General features: G+C 40.8%; 1 protein-coding gene across 1 annotated transcript in view; it reads left to right on the forward strand.

Annotated features, from left to right (window-relative positions):
• The window catches only part of LOC123329461 (endogenous retrovirus group K member 18 Env polyprotein-like), an 85,543-nt gene extending 74,304 nt beyond the window's left edge, over window positions 1-11,239 (forward strand). Inside the window, exon 3 of the mRNA XM_044928641.2 lies at window positions 7,873-11,239. Coding sequence (XP_044784576.2) covers window positions 7,873-8,548 — 676 coding nt within the window. The 3' untranslated portion in view covers window positions 8,549-11,239. The remainder of the gene's footprint in view (window positions 1-7,872) is intronic.
• The last annotated feature ends 7,329 nt before the right edge of the window (window positions 11,240-18,568 follow it).

Below are 18,568 nucleotides of genomic sequence, written 5' to 3' on the forward strand. Positions count from 1 at the left end.
TTTTAAAATCTCCTTTATCCTTAAATACTCCCTCAGGTTTGTCTTTGCCTGACAAGCAATCTGTTACCAGGAATTTTTCACATTCTTTGGTGCAGCATCCATGCCTTTCAGGGCCATTTATGCCCTCCTCGGATTATAGAAATCATACCATGGGGTGGGCACTGTAGGTGCTTCATGTACACAGTAGGTGCTCAATGAAGTAACAGGCATTGAACAACTCACTTGTCCCCACAGTGAGCTCAGATGTTAAGGCAAGATGTTCTAAGACCTCTTTCAGGAAATGAGGTCCCAGCTTAGGGCAACTTTCCTATCCAACAACCTGTAACTCTGGAGTTTGGATGACATAGCTGAATTTATTTGGTCCACTGACACCCTATATATTATAGAACCCAAGCTCTGCTATACCAGGAATTTATTCTGTAACCTGAAACTCTGAGTCTTCATTTTTTCGTCTGCAGTGATGACGATCCTAACATCCACATCACAGGGAGATGATGGAACAAATGAACGCTCTTGCACGTCTTGAACATTCTCAAGAGCTGTTGTGAAATTAGTTTTTTCTATAAACCCTCACCTGAATGGGACTTTTGTCCTTTGTAGACCATACTTCAAATCACAGCGTTTTCAAGTTCCTTTTGATGAATAAGTACACCTGGGTAGACATCCTAAAGGAGCTGTATTTTTTTTCAAGTTAAAATTTAGATTTCACTTATAAACATTTTTATTTATATTCATGACAAAGACAACCAATGTACCTTTTGGTCTCTCGGAGTCTGGTTTGTTTTGTGACAGCATCTTCCGACAGAACTTGATTTGTTTCTGGTGAGAACCCCCCCTAAACACTAGTAGATATACTAGAGAAACCGCTAGGCCTCTAGACATACCACTTAACATAATTTTAGGTTATGCTGACAGGAAAGGGGATCCTGGAGGCCTGTGTGGTTTATTCATCTATTGGCCTGTGCATTGATTTGTTCAATAAACATTAAGTACTCACTTATTTTTGCCAGACACTGATGCTGCCAGAGGTGCTGGAGTTGAGGTAGTAAGGATGGTCTTTGACCCTGGGAGCTCACATTTCTGTGGAGGAGGCTGACTCGTCAACCGACAACTCGACTCTAATATGACAGGCCTGTAATAACATGGTAACTACTTGTTGAGCTCTTCCAACATGCCAGAGACAGTTGTAGAGCTGAGACTATATTGTGTACACAGAGCGCTTGCCATTGAGAGCTCATACGCTAGTGTTAGGGGAAGAATTATGTTTTGGCAGTTACAGTCATAGAGGTGATGGCAGCTAACTTTCCTTGGGGAAATCATGGAAGACTTCCTAGAGCAGGTGATGTTTAAGCTAAGCCTTAATGGTTGAGTAGGGCTTCCTGGGTGGTTTGGTGGTAAAGAATCCACCTGCAATGCAGGAGACTCAGATTTGATCCATGAGTCAGGAAGATCCCCTGGAAAGGAAATGGCAACCCACTCCAGTATTCTTGCCTGGGAAATTCCACGGACAGAGGAGCCTGGCGGGCTACAGTCCATGGGGTCGCAAAGAATCAGATATGACTGAATGACTAAACAGCAATGATTGAGGAGGGTCTTTGCAAATGAAGGCTATGGAGGTAGAAGCTATGGGAGAGGGTGGATGGGAGAGAGAGGGCTTTCCAATCAGAGGAAGCAGCATCTGTCAATGCATGTGTGGTTACATCTGAGGGGAGTGGGAAGAGATGAAAAGATCAGATCAGAAAGGGATTTATGTACCTTAAAAAGGAGTTTAGACTTCATTCTTTAGATGTAGAGGCTCAACATTGTGAGACTTATACGTTAGAATGATTTTTCAGTAGCAACGAGAAAAATGGATTTCTTTGGGACTGAAGTGGGCAAGAATGTTGTCACAAAGAAAGGTTAGGTTAGTTATCCAAATGGAAATTGGATAAGTGCTTGAACTAAAAACAGTGGGGTTAAGAACAGAGAATAAGGGATGGATTCAAGAGAAATCTTGGCTGTAAAATCTGTAGACCTTAGAATGTTTGCTGGAGACTTCATTCAGGAGTATTAGGGGCGAATTTAGTGAACCCTAGGTGTCTGGTTTCAGTGACTTAAGTTGTGGATACTTGATGGTATCATAAAGAGACCATAGGAAATTACCCTGTATGTGCCTTTGCTAATTTTCAGGTTGTTGTTTGAAGAAGTCATCACTGTCCATGGTGCGGGCAGACACCTAGTTGACTTGTGCAAGTCCTTTTAGGCTCAGAAGATAGTTTTGACATAGAAGACCTGGGTTGGGAATATCCACTGGAGAAGGGAATGGCTCCCCACTCCGGTATTCTTGCCAGGAGAATCCCATGGACAAAGGAGCCTGGTGGGCTACAGTCCATGGGTTGCAAAGAGTCAGACACAACTTTCACTTTTTTTCAAGTATATATACCTGTATGTATATATATGACCTAACCAATACTGACCCCGCTTGTTTAAGTGACCACTGCATGTGTTTATAGATACCACTTTATTTTTTCTCATTTAAAAATATTTGTTGTGGCTTTCTAATTTCAAAAGTAATACATGTTCATTATTAACAACAAAAAAAGGAAATTTCAGAGAAGCATAACAAAGAATCAACACAGCACCATACAGAGATAACCACATTAAGATTTCCAGATTTTTTCCATGAAAATACAGATAATGTACAAAATTACAGGTAGGTAAACACTTAAACGTTGCTTCTTAAAATTGAAATTGCATTACTTCATGGGGTTTCCTACCGTTTAATAATCTAGTTTTACATTTGATATTCTATGTACTCACTTTAAACTATTCCCAAATTTAACTTAGAAACAGGTCTAACCCAGACACCTGGTCTTTAAACTCCTTCTACACTGAGCTAAAGCCCCTGCCCAGTTAGTGCCAGCCACTACTTTTGAAATCCTTTCCTGTGAGATATCACTTTGTTTACTTTTCTAAAATAACTTTATTTATTTGTTTATTTTTGGCTCTGCTGGGTCTTCCTTGCTGCTGGGGCTTCTCTCTGGTTGTGATGCACAGGCTTCTTTCTGCAGTGACGGCTCTCGTTTCAGGGCACGGGTTCCAGGGCATGCAGGCTTCAGTGGTTGTGGCACACGGGGTTAGTTGCTCCGCAGCATGTGGGATCTTCCCCGATCAGGGACTGAACCTGTGTCTCCTGCATTGGCAGGCAGATTCTTTACCACCAGGGTAGCCAATATCACTTTATTTTTAATGACATGTTACTCCAGCAGTACGGTGTGAAGTTATGTTCCTAGGATCTGGAACCACACCACCTGGGCACAGACCCTGTCTCCATGCCTCACTTGCAGGCTGACCTGGGGCAACGAATAGAACTACTTCATCCCCGAATCTCCCTGCCTCTATTAAATGATTATCACAACTATAGTTGCTTCGTAGTGGTATTGTGAAAAACCTCTGGTAATTCACTTAGAACATGATGGCCTGCCTGGTACATAGTAAGTACTCTATGACTTGCATTTTATTATCGTGCCAAGAACAGCTCCATGAAGCAGCTCCTCTCAGAGTCCCTGATGCTGCTTGAACGGCGTGTGTGCCTGTTGCTGACATGCAGAGCCCATGCTCTGTGCCACAGCTGTGCATGCATTCCATCCTTCAGTTGCACAGCAGAGTCTCGAGGCCCTGAGTTTAGACAGTGTCATGATCCAGTGTTAAGTATAAAGACACAGAGGTGAGAGATGGTGAGCAACCTGCCCCATGTCCCACAGCTAGTGAGTAGGGGAACCAGGACTACCTAGCTCTAATGCCCATGGATATAATCCAGGCTGTTGCTCAGGCAGCCAGTGACCAGAGCGGCCAGTCATTTCTAGTAGGACACTGGCTGGAAGGGTCTCATTATTCCAACAGCAAGAGCTGCCTTGGATTTCTGAGAGCCTTAGTCCAGTGCCACACAGGAGGATGCGCTGGGACCTAGCAGGTGTCCTTCCCTCAGTGTGCAGGAGAATGATCCCACTTCTCCCTTTAGCTCTTCTCCCAGCCGTCCTGTCCATCATGTTGTCTCTCCTCCTCATCCTCTTCTTTCAGGGATTTAAACCTGCTTGTAGAAGCCTTGACACAAAAGATCCAATTTAGCAGGTTGCAAAACATTATAAGACTATGATCTAGAAAAGGTTTCAAATGGCAATTGCCTCAACCATGTTTAGCTGAACCGTGTAAGCCTCTTAGAGGAGAATATACTTTGAATACACATGGCCTGTGTGTGTTCAGCTTATCCATTTCCACATCATCACCTTCATGTCCTGCAGGAACTTGGTAAATATCAGGTCTCATTTTTCATTGTGGCTTTCAGTTAAGTTCTGCACATGCTGCTGAGTGTTAAGATGGATGTTGCCATCTTTCACAAAGCTTTCTCTGAAGCACAAAGATCACAGGCTGTTTGATACAAGTGTGAAATATTACTAATCACACTGTCTTTTTTGATTGCAAGCTAGGACTCTTGAAGGAACTTAGGAGCAAGTTATTGATATAGCTTATTTCTAGGGCGCTGAAGTCAGAAATTTGTGCCATCCCAGATCATTGTTTATCATCTCAAAGCAGACTTGGGACCTATTCCAGCCCAAAAGTCTGCTATGAACAGCTTTCCTAAGTTTGTGGAAGTTGAGTTCTCTAAGCTTAGCATCGAAACACATGTTTTTCTCATGAAGACATACCCAACCTTTAGCAGTCTCTCATGTCATTTTCTCCAGATAAAGAAACCTGGTATCCACCCAAGTCTCACGTGTGCTGTCTTACTCCTGGATATTTGAAAATCTACACAGCAAAAAAAAAAAAAAAAAAAAAAGAGAGAGACAAAACAGATAAACTGAGTCAATCTAGCAGCAATCCATGGCTTTTCTGAAAGGATTCACTCCAGAGATTCTTTACATTAAAAGCTTTTCTTGAAGCTTTAAGGTGATCTAGAAAACCCAATTTACACAAAACTTTTCAAGAATTTATATTTTCAGTGTGTGCTAAGTTGCTGCAATTGTGTCCAACTCAGTTGGACACAGTGGGACACAATTGTGCGACCCTATGGACTGTACCCGCCAGGCTCCTCTGTTCATGGGATTTTCCAGGCAAGAATACTGGAGTCCGTAGCTGTGCCCTCCTCCAGGGGATCTTCCTGACCCAGGGATCGAACCCATGTCTCTTACATCTCTGCATTGGAAGGCAGGTTCTTGGTCACTAGTACCATTTGGAAAACATATTTTGAGTAAAATGCTATTATTTATGTTCAAAATCATTGGTTAGCATAGTTTAAATGCAGATCTGAAAAAAAAAAAAAGATCCCTTACATCCATATTTTAAAATATGGTCCTTTGGTACTCCATATTACAAGCAGACAGGTCCACAAAATTTTTGGTTTGAGAGGAAGTGAATTCTCATGGACTCATGTATAGTTCCTGTATTTCATTTTTGAACACATTGACATATTCATGGTGTCATCTTATGAATTTGAAGGTGACTTGAGGCTTCATACAGTACAAGCTCACAGAATCAAGAGAGAAATGTGTGGTTTTGTCTTGTTTTCTTTTAAAGCTACCATTCTTCTGGGTGCTTGTTAAGGACTGAAGGATTTGCAGAGTGCTTCATATACATCTCATTTCATCCTTGCATGAGATTGATGAGGCTAGAATTGATTGTCTTCATCTTGCCTATGAGAAAACTGAGGCTCTTCTAGGTGAAATAATTGGTCCAAGGTCACACAGTTAACTTTATAGTTCTTGATTTAACTGCAGTCTTGTGCTGCGTAAAAGGTCATACTATGAGCCAGTGCACTTTCCACTTGACCTCAACTCTATCTCCAGGCTGAGTCATTGTGTTGTCAGATAAAGATTCAATGGATACCTATGTGTTGCTATTCCCCAGCAGGTGTAATGAGGGCAGTGGTATCTGTCGTGATTGTGGTGAAGGACAGGAGACATCCTGGATGAGAAGATACTTTCAGAGTACCTTGATATTATGTAAAGAGTGGCGATATGAGCTGGCGTCTCCCTCTGAAAGAGTGGAGGGTTTAAACCACCCTGTATTGTGCTTTTGTGTATGTCCACATACATTATTTCTTGAGAGATCAGGAATGCATCTCATTATTTTAATATACTTCATAGCATCTAGCAGGTTAATGAGTGCTAAGTAAACATTTATTGAATGAATAATAGGGTTAGTAGTTAAAATTTTTTTGAGCCCTTACAGGGAACTCAGGCAGTGTTCTAAATATTCAATATATGGTGAGCTCATTTAGGGGCTTCCCTGGTGGCTCAGATGGTAAAGAATCTGCCTGCAATGCAGGAGACCCAGGTTTAATCCCTGGGCTGAGAAGATTCCCTGGGGAAGGAAATGGCAACCCACTCCAGTATTCTTGCCTGGAGAAATCCCATGGACTGAGGAGTGTGGTGGGCTATAGTCCATGAGGTCTCAAAGAGCTGGACACGACTGAGCAACTAACACATACACACACACACACACACACACACACACTCATTTAGTCCTTATAACAGCTCTTTGTGGTAGGCTCTAACATCCTTCCCATTTCACAGATGAGGAAACTAAGGTACCAAGAGGTTGAATGACTTCGCCAAGAACACAGCTAGAAAATGGGAGAAGGAGAATAATAGCTTATGTCCTTTGGCTCCAGAATCTTCTCCCCTAACTATTGTGCCCTAAAGCATCTCTATAAAATCCTGCCTCACTATTTCTCCCACTTCCATTGCAATGAGTAGGCCCCTCCCTGTTTTATTTTTACCATAGCATTTCTCAATGCTGCCGTACTTTATACTTGTTTAATTGTTAGTTTGTTTTCCTTTTTGGTTTATCCTCCTACATTAGAAACATAAGCTCCAAGAGGGCAGAGGTTTCTATCTTCTTTCTTTACTGCTGTGTCCCTGACACTTATTCCTGACACATTTATGAATTACTAGTAAATATGGAACAGTGCCTGGCACACAGTAGGCAGCGAATAACTCTGCACTGAATGAAAATGACTGAATCATGGGCATGTCTGTAAGTTCATCGGAACTGGCCACTCTTCAGGATCCATCCTGCTGTAATTCTGCTTGCAGTGGTGCTTTTGAATACAGTATAGTAAATGGTAGGTATATAAAACAGATTTCTCTAGGCTAAAGAATGCATAAGAAGTCACCCTTTGCTTCATCAGAACTTTGGTCCCCATGTCTTGCTTTCTTTCTCTTTCTCTCTGTCTCTCTCTCTCAGGCTATTTCTTTGGAGCACAGAGGTCCTCTGTGTTCACTTTCCTGCCCGGGCTTCTAAGACCCTCTCTAGAAGGCGCTCTGCGCCTTCACCCCATCGAAAGGACTCCTGAGGCCTTTGTGAACAGAGCAAGCCCTGTGCAGGGGCTTTATTGGCTTTCTGCATAAGCCAAGGAATATCAGCCTCTTTCTCTCTCCTTTACCTTCTTATTGGTCGACTCCGGACCACCAGGTTCTGGTCCATTAAAGGACCTCAACAGGTGGCGCCCAGTGTGGGGCTTGGTACACATAGGCAGATTCGGACAGAGTGACCCCAGGGCCTATTGAGGCCAATTCGACCCAAGGGGCCCCCCGACATTCAAAATGGAGATGAAACAACAAGAACCCCAGGAAGAAGAAATTCCAGTATGGGCTATGTCCACTCTAAAGATCTCCAGAAAGCACCACCCTCGGCAGCATCACCCCTATGATCTCCCCACTTGGGGACAAATAAGAACCCTTACTAATCGAGCTGAAAATTTGGTCTCTCAACAGGGATTGCCTCGGAGTCCTGAATACATTCTCCTGGCAATGCTCAGTCTTTTGGCCTGTACCTCCCCCCCACCCACCCCTGCTAGAGCTCGGACTAATACCCAAACCCCCTCTGTTACAGGTGGTCGAATGGACAGAGAGAGGACCAATCGTTTCAACTAATGACTCTATACATATGCCCCCTCCCTTCACACCCTGGGGAGGAAGGAAAACTAATTAACATTTCTTTAGGCTATGAAGTCTTTCCGTTGTGCCTGGGCCCAGAGAAATTATGCATAAACACCAACCGACAAACTTGGGCTTTCGGCCTGCCTCCAAAAGAAGAATTTCGGACATTGCTTGGATTATTTACTGCCCTTTCTTTGTCTGTAAACCATGTTTATACTACTGAGACTTTAGGGAAAGAGTTAGGAAAAAATAAAAAAATATTATACAAAGGGTTTACTTATAAAAACTTTACTTATACTCCTGTTCATTGGGACAAATGTCAAGCCAAATCAAAAAAATCAATGTTTGTGGCTAATCATACAATTGTTGATTGGGGACTCCATGGTATGTGGTTATCTGATGGCTCAGATGATATTAACAACACTGTGTGTGATATGGAAGTCACTGACACTACGATGGAACATTACTATGACAAAGGACTTCTTGAGTGGCTTGACGGTGGATTAGCCCTACCTCATCCTAGGATCGTCTTCGATAAACAGAGTGGGCCTGAACAATGGGACATTTGGAAACTTGCTGCGAATACCAGAACACCGAAGAACTTAAAACTTGGACCAGACATTTCATAGGGACCAGTCGTGGTCATAGTAACTCTTTCTTTCGCTATAATCAGTCATATTTTATACAGGCCTGTGTCCCACTTCCTTTTGTTATAGCCATAGAAAATTTACAGTTTATTAAGACTTTTACGTTCTGGAACTTGTATTAATTGCAAACTATATACTTGTCTTAAAAAAAAAAAGAAGTCAAGAAGTAGATACAGAATGGTAGCTGGAAGGGGTATCAGTGGTAGAAGAAGGTGTCTGTGGGTGGAAAGATTTACAGACCAAGAGGAAGGAAGATGTGAGTGGAGGTGATTGATGACTCAGCAAAGGGAGACAGGAACTGGTTCAGAGAGCCAGTGAAGGGGCCAACCTCTGAGAAGGTGGAAGACTGCCACTGCTTCTGAAAAAGGCAAGAGGAGGTGATGGCTGGTAATAATGCAGAGAGATTTGAAGTACAGAGAAATTGACAAAGACCCTATTGCATGCCCTCCCTTGATTTTCTCAGGATAATAGCAGGATGAAGGTCTCTACAGATGATACTTAAGAAAACTCTGATTTAAAAAATGATGTCAGATAAAATGATGGTTTGCCACTACTGAAACAGGGAACAGGGGACCAAACTTCACCTCATTTAGCACATTCATTTCTTGTAGGCAGTCAGTAACAATGACAGGTAGTCAAGACTGGGATATAATTAGTGTGAAATTTCTCTCTGTGACACTGTCAGGAAAAGGAGGTCTTGTTTGATAAAAGAGCACTGACGTAGGCTGTTTTCATTGACTACTTTTATTGGAACAAAGCAATTGCTTCATGCCTTCATGTTCCTATAGGATCAACCAAAGGTTCAAGACAGTTGGAAAAAAAGGACATCTTCCCTCCCAAAGTGATGTATGTAGTCACTGACTTTCTTAGACCAGGAAGTCACTTGTGATTCCTGGTTACTTGTGGCAATCAGATGCTGCTCTAACTAACATCACCAACTATATTGTTCTAGTCAGTCTAACATCTGCTTCTAATTTATTACTCAAAATTTGCTTTTGCACACTTTCTTTGTCTTCCCAATATTCTCTGAGACACTAATTTTTTCTCATTCTTTTCTTATTGGCAATCATTTCTGTTTTTCAGGAATTCTCCTACTCAGGAACTCACTCTTTGTATTAGTTATTGCTGAATATCAAAATTACCCCCAAATTTAGATGCTTAAAGTAACAAACATTTATTATCTCATAGTTACTGTGTCAAGAGTCTGGGAACAGATTAGTTGGTGGCTTTGGCTTAAGGCTTCTCACAAGGCTGCAAAGGAGTCCTGGCTTGAGCTGCAGTCTCATCTGAAAGCTCTCCTGGAGGAGCATCAACTTCCATATTGAGTCCTCCATGGGGCAGCTCAAACCTGGTAGCTGGCTTCCTCAGCAAGAGAGGCAAGAAAGAAGTCAGTCTTTTTGTAACTTAATCTTAGAAGTGACATCTCATCACTTTTGCCATATTCTATTCATTAGAAATAAGTCACTAGGTACATCCCACATTCAAGTAGAGGGAGAAACTTGAATATCAAGAGGTGAGTGGGGCTTCCCTGGGGGTCCAGTGGCTAAGACTTCATACTCTCTACACTGGGGGCCCAGGTTTGAACACTGATCAGGTAACTAGATCCCACATGCTGCAGCTAAATATCCTGCATGTCTCAACTAAGACCCAGCACAGCCAAATAAATAAATAATAATCAAAAGAGGTGAGGATCTCTGGGGACCATTCTTGGAACTGCCTGCCAGTCACACTGGTGTCTCCCCGCTAACCCCTTGCAACTAGCAATAGTAAATCAGCTATAGCTCATTGTTGTCATCACTCTGCATAGACAAGCTATACTCTCCCAACCTTCACCCCACTAAATTTGGTTCAGATGTTGAAACTGAGGCCACTGCACATGCACCAGGAGAATATGAAATGATTTATTGCTCACATAATGATGCTTTCTAGGGAGATCAGGACTGGTTCCCAAGCTGGTCCAGTAAAGGAGAAAAAAAAAAGACTTGAAAGAGCAAAGAGAAGAGACTGATATGTAGTTTCATGGTGGTTAGGGGGTGAGTGGGATGAGGGTCCCTGTGTGTGGGTCAAGGCTTGTGTGGTTTGAACTGCCTGCTGGCAGCAAAGGATGCCACATGTGGGCTTTCTTATCAGTTTTCCCAGATGTACAGCAGGAGGGGAAAAGGAAGTGGTAGGGCTTGAAAACTGTCAGCAGTCAAATATCAAAAACGGAGTCAGACTCTTTATTACCCTTGAACTTCAATGGATAAGATCAGGTATTAAGATTCTAAGGTCTGATTCTGTGGTGGATCTGATGGTTGATTATTGTGTTTGAACTCACCCACTCACAGAAGCACATGCCTAAAAAAGTGAGTAGACTATAAATGTGTCCACATAGTTTAAAAATGTTCCAATAGTTTTGTCCTCAAAATAGTCACCTTGGGGAATCTTTTCTCCTCCAAATCACAATGTTATGATTTATCTAAAATATATTGGCATTTTGACAGTTGTATTCAGCAAGTTTATATTTTGATAAAAAGAGCTCAGTGTTTTTCAACTTTTGCTTTTCAGTTTTAAAATGATTTTTCTTTGTTTGCTACATCTCTTCTTTTTTAGAATTAACTTTATTAAGGTATAATTTACATACAATAAATCAAATTTATACATTTTGATGAATTATGACAAATATGCACACCTGTGAAACTATTGCCAAAATAAAGATACAAAAAATTTCCATCACAACAAAAATTGTCCTGTGGACCTTTGCAATCTATCCTTGCCTATCCCCCAGTCAGGTGAGGCGGCCGCTTTCCTGCTTTTTTGTCACTGCAAGTTGTTTACCTTTTTTTTTTTCAAGTTTTATAGAAACTAACTTACGTAGTGCGTTCCGTTTTGTGCCTTTCACTTCACCTAAGTGAAGAGGAACTAAAAGGCCTCTTGAAGGTGAAAGCAGAGAGTGAAAAAGTTGGCTTAAAACTCAACATTCAGAAACGAAGATCATGGCATCTGGTCCCATCACTTCATGGGAAATAGATGGGGAAACAGTGGAAACAGTGTCAGACTTTATTTTTCTGGGCTCCAAAATCACTGCAGATGGTGACTGCAGCCATGAAATTAAAAGACACTTACTCCTTGAAAGGAAAGTTATGACCAACCTAGAGAGCATATTCAAAAGCAGAGACATTACTTTGCCAACAAAGGTCCGTCTAGTCAAGGCTATGGTTTTTCCTGTGGTCATGTATGGATGTGAGAGTTGGACTGTGAAGAAGGCTGAGCGCCAAAGAATTGATGCTTTTGAACTGTGGTGTTGGAGAAGACTCTTGAGAGTCCCTTGGACTGCAAGGAGATCCAACCAGTCCATTCTGAAGGAGATCAGCCCTGGGATTTCTTTGGAAGGAATGATGCTAAAGCTGAAACTCCAATACTTTGGCCACCTCATGCGAAGAGTTGACTCCTTGGAAAAGACTCTGATGCTGGGAGGGATTGGGGGCAGGAGGAGAAGGGGACAACAGAGGATGAGATGGCTGGATGGCATCACTGACTCGATGGACGTGAGTCTGAGTGAATTCCGGGAGTTGGTGATGGACAGGGAGGCCTGACGTGCTGTGATTCATGGGGTCGCAAAGAGTCAGACACGACTGAGCGACTGAACTGAACTGAATGCTTTTAGATTCATTGATGTCATCATGTGTATTTATAGTTGAACCTTCTTAACTGTTGAATAGTGTTATGCTGCATAGATATAACACAATTTGTTGATCCAGTCACCTGCTAATGGACATTAGAGTTTTTTTCATTGTTAATTAACTTTTATGGGCATTTGTGTATAAGTCTATAGATTGACCTATACTTTTATTTTTCTTGGGTAAACACCTGGGATTGAACTTGGTTATATAGTAGGTAAATATCCAAGTTTTTAAGAAACTGCCAAACTTTCAGAGGTTTCCCTGGTGGCTCAGTGGTAAAAAATCTTCAGTGCAGGAGACATGGGTTCAATCCCTGATCTGGAAAAGGAAATGACAGCCTACTCCAGTATTCTTGCCTGGGAAATCCCATGGACAAAGGAGCCTGGCGGGCTACAGTTCAAGGGGTCACAAGGAGTTGGACATGACTGAGCAACTAAACAGCAGCAGAAGTTATATGTTGCAACATGTCATTGTGGTTTTCATTTGTGCTTTCCTAGTGAGGAATTATCTTGAGCAGTTTTTCATGGCATTATTTGTTCTCCAAATCTCTCTTCTCTGGTAGATTACTATTTAAGTCTTTTGTCTCTTTTTAACTGGATTTCTTGTCTTACTGTAGAGTTGTGCTTCTTGTATATTCTGTTTACAAATCGATTTCTATGTGTGTATATATAAAGTATCTTCTCCTAGTCTATGATTTGACTTTTCACTTTAACAAGTCTTGAAGAGCAAAAGTTTATGATATTGATGAAGTTGTTTGTTGATTTTTTTATTTTATAATTCATGCTTTTTGTTTTTAAGATACCTTTGCCAAACCCAAGATCATTACAGTTTTCTCCTGTGTTTTCTTTTTATGGTTTCATAGTTTCAGTTGTATTGAGGTCTAGGATTCATTTCAAGTTAATTTTTGTTATGGTGTTGAGGTTCATTTTTTTCCTCAAATGGCTTCCCAATTACTCCAACACCATTTATTAAAAAGATTATCCATTTCCCATTGCACTGTTCTTGTACTTTTTTCAAAAATCTAAACTTATATGTGTTTGTTGGTCTATTTCTGTATTCTGTGTTCCATTCTCTTGATTTGTCTAACTGGATCCAGTATAACATTGTAATGATTACTGTAGCTTTGCAATATCTTTGAGGGATTCTCAGAATCTATCTGCCAATGCAGGAGACACAAGACTCAGGGTTTTGATCTCTGGGTTGGGACGATCCCCTGGCGAAGGAAAAGGCACCCCATTCCAGTATCCTTGCCTGAAAAATCCCATGGTCAGAGGAGCCTGGCAGGCTATAGTCCATGGGGCTGCAAAGAGTCAGACACGACTGAGGACTGAACACACACATTTTTGAAATTAAAAAGTGTATATTCTTTAACATTTTAATTCATTTGCAAACTTGTTTCAGCCATACTCAATTCTTTGTATTTCCATATCCTGTTGGTCTTTTGATTGGGAGTACATGGAACTTATATATCAATTTGGGAAAGAATTGATATTTTAACAATGAGAAGTCTTCTGATGCAAGAACACAGTATATTTCTCCATTTGTTATGTCTTCTTTAAATTTATACTCCAATACAAATTTTTAAAAAATAAAAAATTCTCTTAGCAATGTTTTATAGTTTTCAGCACACAGGTATTACCTACCTTTTGCCAAATATGTCACTAATTTTTCATATTTTTAAATGCTATTGTCAAAGATATTTAAAAATTTAAATTTTCTGATTATATGTTGCTCACACATAAAAATATAAATAATTTTTGTGTATTGATGTTGTTTCCTATAACTTTATCAAAGCATTTTAATATGTATTTTGGGGACTTTTTTACACAGTCATCCCCTATGAATGTAGCTATAAATTTTTTATACATGCCCTTTATTAGGTGGAGGACATTTTCTTCTGTTCTTAGTTTGCTGAGAATTTTTATCAGGAATAGATTTTGGATTTTGTTAAATAAAAGCCTTTTCAGTAGTTACTGAAATGATATGACATTTTGATTTTAGTCTGTTAAAATGGTGAATGACATTGATTTTTCAAATATTGAAACAACCTTGAGTTTCTGAGATTAAACCCCACTTGGTAATTGTGTGCTATAGTTTTTTATATGCTACTAGATTTAATTTGCTAACATTTCATTGAGAATTTTTGCATGTATGATTATGAGAGATATTGGTCTATATTTTTGTTGTTAATGTTTTCTCTCTTATTTTTCTCTGGAGTAGTTCATGATTTTCTGCTCCTAATTATTTCCTTTTCTATTTTCACCCCTTTCCTCTCCCCATCAGTAGCCACTGGTTAGTTCTCTGTATTTGCAAATCCGTTTCTGTTTTGTTATATTCATTCCTTTCGTCTTTTTGGATTCCACATATAAGTGATAACATAAAGTATTTGTGCTTCTCTGACTTATTTCATCAAGCATAATATCTACCAGGTCCATCCATGTTGTTGCAAATGGCAAAATTTTGTTCTGTTTATGGCTGAGTAATATTCCATTATAAATATGGACTTCCCTAGTGGCTCAGACAGTAAAGAATGTGCCTGCAATGCAGGAGATCTGGGTTTGATCCCTGGGTCAGGAAGACCCTCTGGGGAAGGGAATGGCTGTACACTCCAGTGTTCCTTATTGGCTAGAAGGTGATATCCCTCAGTGGGGTTTTCATTTGCTTTCTTCTTCTTATGTGTGAGATTGAAAATCTTGTATTATATTTAAGGGTCATTTGCCTTTCTGTATGTTCCTGTTATTTGACTTTTTTTCCCCATTGAGGAGTTGGCATTTTCCTGTCTTCAATTCTTCGAGTTTTTTAGACATGGTGATCAGCCCCCTCTTGTTGTAAACCTGTTCCAGTATCTTGTGTATATTTTCACTTTGTTTATGGTGTTTTTTTTAATCCCATGCATATGGTTTTCATTTTTATGAGGTAAAATTTACTCATGTTTTCTTTTATTACATTGGGATTTTGAGTCATATTAGAAAGGACTTCTGGTCCTCATGCATATTTTTAATATCCTCAGAGTTGAAATTCTTTGCCTACTGAGAATGGATGTTATATTTGCCAATAGCCTAAAATTATTTGGAATAAAATCTGATGAATAAGGTAGGACAGCAAATTGAATAATGACAATTTTGATTAAATCACAATGTTTTTGTGTAGTTAAGAGATTGGCTTTTATATCAAATGCATACATTTTTCTGAAGTTGATTCCAAAGTGGAATTTTAGAAATATGTAGCTGGATAATATTTTTAAATATTAACTTTCCCTTCTACTGTAGTTCCTTCCTTCCTTTTTCCCACTTAAGAAGGGAGTCTGGGGACAGTCCCGTGGTTAAGACTTCATGCTTCCATTGCAGGGAGCACAGGTTCAATCGCTGGTCAAGGAACTAAGATCCTGCATGTCATGTGGCGTGACCAAAAAAAATGGAGTCTATTCTGGACTTTACAGCCTTGGAGGAAATCGGCTATGACCAACCATGGGAAGGTTGATGGCTCTAGAGAGAAATAGCTAATGATACCTTTTAGCAAGAAAAAGCTTCAGCAGACTTATAAAGAAAAGTTTCTATGTCTCAAGCAACAGAGAACCACTGAACCTGAAGAAGCCATCAGAGAGGAACAGTGGATATCATATGGGTAGCTTGTGTGGACAGATGATCAACACAGAGAGCCCCTCCTGAATGATGTGAGACTGAGGAAGAACTTGGAATCACGAAAGATTCCCAAGCTGGTTGGGTAGAAACACCAAGAATGATATGCGGTTTCTTACCAACTTGGTTGTATAGAGTCTTGATTTTGAAGTTTAGTTTATAGAAAAATAAATATGGTGTATACATTTAGATGAGATCTACTTTTTTTATTTTTTTCAAATATTATGAGCAATGGTTAACATAAACTTGTAGTTTCCCAAGTAAGGGATTTGAAGAGATACATTCATTTGCTTGTCTGCTGAGAAGGTGGGTGGCTCAACTGAATGTTTCTGTCACCTTATCACAGGGCTTTTAATTTGAATGCTTAGATCCCTAAGTGATCCCTCAGATCACTAGGAAATTGGAAGGCAAAAAGATTACATCTTCAATAACTTCTAATTGAAATATAGAATTTTTTTCTATTATAAATGTTGGCAACAAACCTTAGAAGTGTTAGCAATATTTATCATTTCATCAACAATAGACCTCACACAGATTTTCATCTCATAATACAGTTACTACAGGTGTATCAACATGCTCTTTACTACTTGTTGTTTAGTTGCTGAGTAGTATCTGACTCTTTGTGACCCCATGGATTGCAGCATGCCAGGCTTCTCTGTTCATGGGATTTCCCAGGCAAGAACACTGGAGCAGGTTGCCATGTCCTTCTCCAGGGGATCTTCCCAACTCAGGAATCGAAACCTCATCTCCTGCAATGGCAGGTGGATTCTTTACCACTGAGCCACCAGGGAAGCCCCATATTGTGGTAGTTTATAGATTTATTGCTAGATGTTCTTATTTATTTAACAAGTAAGCACTATTACTATATCACAAATATTTTAAATATTTTGGTAATTTATATTTGAACATAATTTGTTTTCTTTGTGTTCATATGTTTTGTCTTGAGCATTTGCAGACATTATCCTGAAAAATGGCCCATAGGCTTCAGTAGATAGTAAAATATGTTCTTGGCATAATACAATTTAGGAGTGCCTGTTTGGTTAAATTCCAGGCTGGAGTCACCCACCCCAAGAAGAGACAAGATAGCAATAAGGCAGCTCCTAGCTTTTCTTTTCCAGCTCCTCCTCAGCCAGAAGATTTGAGGATGTAACTTAACTCTGAGAGGATCTGACCTTGTACAGTCATTTCAGGCTCAATAAACTACAGGAGTCCAGCAGTTTATCTGTCTGACTTGACAGCTTCCACCAGGAGCGGCGTTTACTAGGTCTGAGGGCCTGAAACTGCTCTGCAAGCCTTGGCTGTTGACAAATTTGCCTCTCTTCTTAACTTATGAGCTGGTGCCAAGATGACTTCTCATATCAGTGAAATATCTTTAAAGCTGACATTCTGGGCTTAGGGCCTCTTCTCATTTCACCAGCACCAATTCCATCCTGTCTGAATCCACTGCATTCAGGGCCCAAGGCCTCTATCGTCTGACTCGCTTCTGCCCTCCCAAATGGCTTCTTCTCTGTCCACATCCCCTCCAGCTGTGGCAAGGGGTGATGGTGCCAAGGGGCTGGAGGATTCCAGCATCCAAGACTTGCAGGCTCCGCCAGGCCCAGCTATCAGCTTTCACCGTCCGAGAAGAAGAGAATGGAATCAAAAGCAGGCCGAAAGCAAAGGCTGTGCTGAGCTGAAGTCTCTGGTCTTGTCATTTTTTTTTTTTAAACACAAAACTGTCTGATCCAGAACCCCCTTACTTAAAGATCAACCCGATATTAAGACTTTCCAGTCTCTGCTACCAAAGAACGTTTTACCGCATGCAACTCGATCTTCTGTTTTAACTGTAGTAATGAGAACTAACATTTTATAATGTCTGAAGTGCTTTTTTAAAAAAATTATTTATTTATTTTTTTGGCTGTGCTGGGTCCTCATTGCTGCATGCAGGCTTTCTCTAGTTGCAGTGCGTGAGGGCTACTCTTCAGTGTGGTACATGGGCTTCTCATTGCGGTGGCTTCTCTCATTGCGGAACACAGGCTTTAGGTGTGCAGACTTCAATAGTTGCAACATGCAGGCTCTAGAGAGCAGGCTTCAGTAGTCGTGGCACATGGACTTAGTTGCTCCATGGGATGTGGAATCTTCCAGGACCAAGGATTGAACTTGTGTCCCCTGCATTGGCAGGTGGATTCCTACCCACTGCACCACCAGGGAAGTCCTGAAGTGCTTTCTTAATTATGATTTTATTTGCCCTCAGAGCAATTGTGTCCATCAAGTTTTCTTGCTCCCATATGACAGAGGAGATGTCTGAGCCCTGATAGGTTTAAGACTATCTCTATAAAAGCACTGGCTGGAAGGTAACCTTGGACTTCTGACTCCAGAGGCAATGCCAGTTTCACTGCCCTGTACTTTCTGCTGTCAATGTATGTGCATGCTCAGTCCTGTCTGATTCTTTGCCACCCCATGGACTGCAGCCCACCAGACTCCTCTGTCCTTGGGACTTCCCAGGCAAGAATACTTGGAGTGGATTGCCATTTCCTCCTCCAGGGGATCTTCCTGATCCAGGGATCAAACCCATGTCTCCTGCATTGGCAGGCAGATTCTTTACCAACTGCGCCACCTGGGAAGCTTTCTACTGTAGGAAGAAGTAAATGCTCAGGCTTGTGATTTGTTGGCTGTTTGTGTTCTGCACTGAGGTTTTGTTTCTTTCAGACAACGTTTTAAAA

The sequence above is a fragment of the Bubalus bubalis genome, chromosome 15, assembly GCF_019923935.1.
Source record: "Bubalus bubalis isolate 160015118507 breed Murrah chromosome 15, NDDB_SH_1, whole genome shotgun sequence".
In the NCBI taxonomy this organism is placed as follows: Eukaryota; Metazoa; Chordata; class Mammalia; order Artiodactyla; family Bovidae; genus Bubalus; species Bubalus bubalis.